At 44.0% G+C, this 5,057-nt stretch overlaps 1 protein-coding gene across 1 annotated transcript; it reads right to left on the bottom strand.

Moving 5' to 3' along the window:
* Positions 1-219: 219 nt before the first annotated feature.
* mafba (v-maf avian musculoaponeurotic fibrosarcoma oncogene homolog Ba) lies at positions 220-4,078 on the bottom strand. Its single transcript, XM_031316621.2, has one exon. The coding sequence runs from the start codon at positions 3,556-3,558 to the stop codon at positions 2,329-2,331; it is 1,230 nt and encodes a 409-aa protein (XP_031172481.1). The 5' UTR covers positions 3,559-4,078; the 3' UTR covers positions 220-2,328.
* Between the last annotated feature and the right edge of the window lie 979 nt (positions 4,079-5,057).

Genomic DNA, 5,057 nt, shown 5'->3' on the forward strand with positions numbered 1-5,057 from the left:
AATGGCATTCACGCAATTTAGCGAATAAGTTCTTGATGAAAAAAAAGTGTCCTATAGCTCTGGCTCTATTTTTCCTTGGCAGGAAGTGAGTGTGTTCTGGCGCTACTACTGCAGTGTGTGTGGGATTATTAATTACTGGTAATATGTCAGTCTACGCCTAACTTTGTTATCATATCACAGATATTTCCTATGGCGGCAGAAAAAAAGTCTGAGAGGTGATTATTGCCATTTCAATGACTTTAATAAGCAAAATAGGAAACAATTTCTTCCAAAAAACAACCAAAAATAAGACAAAACAGAAACCAGCCTGAATGGAACAGTTCAATTTTAACAATTATTCATATAAACAGGATTGAAAATTGATCCCCATCATCGCAAAGTAGTACATGGAATAGGTGAAAACAAAACAACAACCCGCTGCTGCAGTTTCAGTTCGATTTCAACACAGTTGAATCAGTAACAAACCAAAGATTGTTAAATGCATGACTTTTCAACAATAGGTTCAAATGCAAGCACCATGCTTATTCGATATGATCTGACAGTTTGTTAATTTAAATCATTAAAATAAAAACTTTTAACTATGCATCTGGCCAGCAGAACCAGAATCATCAAATAATAATAGAACAGACAAAAACGTATTACATAACATAAACATTGTTTTCATTTTGAGAATTTGCACAACCTGAATCCCCTTTTTTACTGACCGGCAGAAAAAAAAAATCAGGAAAACATAGAACATTAATAGTCAAACTTTGTATTAAAATGCCCGCGCTATTTACATATTAACTCTACATAAAACCCCTGACAAGTAAGTTGTTGTTTCTAAATATTGTTAAAAATATAAATCATTAATATTGGGCTCAGTGTAATATGCTACAGGTGGCCGCCAATCGGAATGAGAGGTTTAGTCTTGGTTTGATGTGGTTTGTTAAAGAGTTAATAGAAAGGCAGAACATAACTTTTCTGAATTAGTGGCACAAAAGCCACGTTGAATAACAATGACACAGAGCATTTACCCACACTGTGTGTGCTGCTAAACAGTATGTAGAAAAGTGTAACCTCGCCTTAATTCTGTGCAATCTGGGTCCAATAATATTGTGGCCACGTGTTTGTCTCCTGAGCCTCACAGAACATGTGTCCAAATATCACTCTTAAAACTTTGCACTGTGCGGAATAATATCACAATATAGTTTCATAGTACGTATGTCTTCCTGGAGGGAGGTCTGCACAAACTTCAAAATGAAAACTTGCAAATCATCATCCAAAATTGCACTTGACACACAAAGTTTGTTGTATTTAAATGCAACAGAAAAAATGCACTCCTCTCAATTAATACCCCACATGATAAAAAAAAATCATAAAAAATAAATGGAATAAAAACACAAAACAAAGAAAGAAAGAAGTTCAAACCAGCCTCCTCAATCTTGTTGTGCAGTTTTGCGGTTGCCTAATATTTACAAGCCCAAAGAAACCCACACCATATGATACTGCACTGGCAGTCCTGCTGTTCTGTCCCCGCTGCATTTCTCTAACCCCCCAAAACTATGGAGAAGCGCAGATCAACAACATGCTCTTAATATACACGAGAAGATGAAAGTACAAAATAGAAATTATTACCGTACATGTCCAGCATGCAGGATTAATATTTAATGCAGATTTTTTGTTTCAATATATATTCGAATATAACCAAGCAGGCAATAAATCAATGAGATGTTGCATAAAATGTCCCTCCCGTGTTGGGTTAGTAGACAGAAGTTAAATTTGCATAAAGTGGAGTCTTGCTTTTGGAATTTTTTCTCAGATTACGGGCCCACTTGTCGAATGTGAGTCTCGTGTGTGTTGCAGGCTGCGAGGCCAGGCCTGCTTGTTGTTTCATAACAATGCCATCATTTTGGAGAACAAAATTACAAGACAACGGCCTCGACGCCATCCCACATACTTACAGATTATTTCAAAGCTGTATAGCCTCAAAGGAAGAAAAGTAAAAGTTCATCAGCCGATCCTCTTCGTTGAAGAAGAAAGAAAAAAGTCTCTTCACTACAAAGCAACTAATCTACAAAGATGCTGCGACTGGTCAGACACTCTACATTGCTCTTTGTATCTCAGTTGACACGTTGATGGAGAGATGATTATATATGAGAATACTATTTGGATGGATTATTCTTCTAATATGAATATAATTGTTACCGTTATTAGTATAATCATAAACAGTATGGGAGGTGTGGATTATTATCGTTTGTTCATCGGCCAGTCAGTCATTTGTGGAGAAAGGAAAGGTGGAGGGGAAAGTTTGTTGTGAGGGGGTTCACAAGAAAAGGCTACGACAACTCACATGAAAAACTCTGGTGATGAAGGGTTGTCACTGGTTGAGCCAGCCTCGCGGAACCCGTTACTGGCCCCTGACCCGGTCAGTTTCTCACACTTGAGTTTGTAGGCGTCCCTCTCTCTCGCCAGCCGGCTGATCTCCGCCTTCAGCTGCTCCACCTGGTTAATCAGCTGCGTCTTCTCGTTCTCCAACACGTGCTTCTGCTGCACCCGCTTATACCGGCAGGACTGCGCGTAGCCCCGGTTCTTCAGGGTCCTCCGCTTCTGCTTGAGGCGGATGACCTCGTCCTTGGTGAAGCCCCGTAGGTGTCTGTTGAGCTCCCTCACCGACATGGACACCAGCTGATCGTCGGAGAAGCGGTCCTCCACGTTGAGTCCGCTCCCGGAGCCGTGGTGCCCCGCCGACTGGCTCAGGTGGCCGTGCGGATGGTGGTGATGGTGGTGGCGGTGGTGATGGAGCGACTGGTGGGAGTCTGGGGAGACCGGGGACGGGCTGTCGGGGTCCTGGCTGTGGTGATGGTGGTGCTGCTGGCTGTGTGGGTGGCTGTGTCCGCCCGGGTGTCCGGACAGTTCATCGGCGTGGTGCGGGATGCCCCCCGCATATGGGTGATGGTGCTGCTGACCGTGGCCGTGGTGGCTGTGATGGTGATGCGGGCCCCTGTAGCCCTCGAAAGCGCCTTGCTGCTGCAGCTGCTGTTGGACATGCGGAGGCGGAGGGTGGCCGTGAGCTGTGGCTCCAATCAGGGCCTCCACTGCGTCCTCTGGGGTCATGCTTAGCGTCTGCGGGTCTATCTGCTGGTGGTACCCGGTGTTCGGCATCCAGTACAGCTCCTCTAGGTGGCTTTTCTGCTCTGTGGGGCTGAAGCTGGGTGAGGAGGGCACCGAGCTGCAGGGTGTACTGATGGGGGTGGACGACACAGAGCCTTGGGGTTGGAGGCGGTTACACTGGCGCACCCCGTTGCGCTCCAGCCCGGCCAGGCCTTCCTTCTTCACGTCAAACTTCATCAGGTCAAAATCATTGACATATTCCAGAGCCAGAGGGCTGCTGGGTAGCTCCGGGCCCATGCTCAGCTCTGCACTCATGCTGCCGTCGCGACTCTTTTGCAGATACGCAAAGGTACTTGCGAGCGTTGCAAAAACTGGCTTGTTAAATAGTGTCTCTTCTCTCCTTTCTTGTTTCATGCAATAGTTCTTTTGGCTCCTCCACTGCTGTGCACAGACTTGCTGTAGCATGAAACAGCGTGTGATCGGTGGGAAAAAAAAAAAGGAAAATGAAAAAAAAAAGTAGTGGAGGAAAACTTTCACACTATGCTCTGCACACGGTTTGCGTCATATAGCCTACTTCTGCTGGGATAATCTGGCAGAGAGACCAGACGGGAGGTAGAAAGCAATGCGTCTCAGTGCAAAAGTAAAAGCTCAGTCCCTTCAGTAGAAGTGTACTCGCACACAAAAACAAGATAAATAATAATAAAGGAAATACCACGTCTGTTCGCTGATACGGGCACCAGTCCTCGTTGCGACTTCTTGGTTGTAAGTCCTTTTTTTCTCCAGGAAAATAATAGGAGCAAATCAGCAGAGTAAATAGGGCGTCTGATTTTCGCTGAGACGCAGCTTTTCCAGCTCTGCACCGCAGAGATTTAAAGGCTCGCCTCTCTTTCTCTCTCCCACTCAGTGGTATCCAGCAGACTGCGCTTGGAGCCAGCCAGCGCTTTATCCCTATAGCGCACCGTGACGTCGAGCTGAAAGGCTGCCGTAGCGCTTAGCTCTCCAATCGGAGCAGGACTCTGCGCAGAAATAGAGGAAGAGAAGGAGGAGGAAAACCGAGGAGGAGGGCGCACGATACAGTCTTGACAGCTACAGTCAGCTGACCGACTTCCCTAAGAGCAGAAGGTAGAGAGAAATGCCTTTATATTTCTTGGACACGACTGTGGTGTAACGCACTGCTCATTGTCTTTCCTCGTGACAGTTTGTAGTGTAATGTGAGTGATTTACAGGCTACAATGCTGTGAGTTCAATGACAACGATCTAATAGCACGTTTAGGGCACAAATCCCCCTTAGAAAACTTAAGATTTTAACAAAATGCTAATGTTATTAAAATGTAAAAGTTGATGTAAATTGGAAATCCTAGCTTTCTGGTGATAACAGTTGTTCCAGTTGTTTCCAAAATGCACCTTGACTTGTATCATTTTCCAGAAATCAACCGTGTAACCATCTAAAAGAAACAAAGGCAGTGCACATGAATCCCATAATTTCGCGACAATGTTATTTGCAATGAGAGAGCTTTAAACAACTTGATTTTAAATGGCCTTTGACTTATTCAATCGCTTTTTGCACTAATATATGTTTCAATGCTTTCGAGTTGACATGCGATTTCAAAACCAATCACCGTATGCTATCTGCCAGAAGATCGAGATCGAGGTGATTGCCAATTGTCAATTTTTTAACAGCGTTGAAAAGTGAAATCTTGACCTTTCTCGCAAACAAGGACACATAACGTTATTGTGTTACTCCGCTCTTAATGTTGCAATCACAAACACACGTGGCTTACAGTCAGATTTGGAAGTTTAGAATAGGCCTATGTGATAAAGGCCACAATGGAGAATCATAATATAATCCTATACAAATCTTGGCATAATTTATAGGCCTAGTTCTGTGATCCTCAATAGTGACTATATGGAGACCTTCCTGCACTGAACTAGATGAGAATTTAAGCAATATGACCACAGCACTC

The sequence above is a fragment of the Sander lucioperca genome, chromosome 12 (assembly GCF_008315115.2).
Source record: "Sander lucioperca isolate FBNREF2018 chromosome 12, SLUC_FBN_1.2, whole genome shotgun sequence".
NCBI lineage: Eukaryota > Metazoa > Chordata > Actinopteri > Perciformes > Percidae > Sander > Sander lucioperca.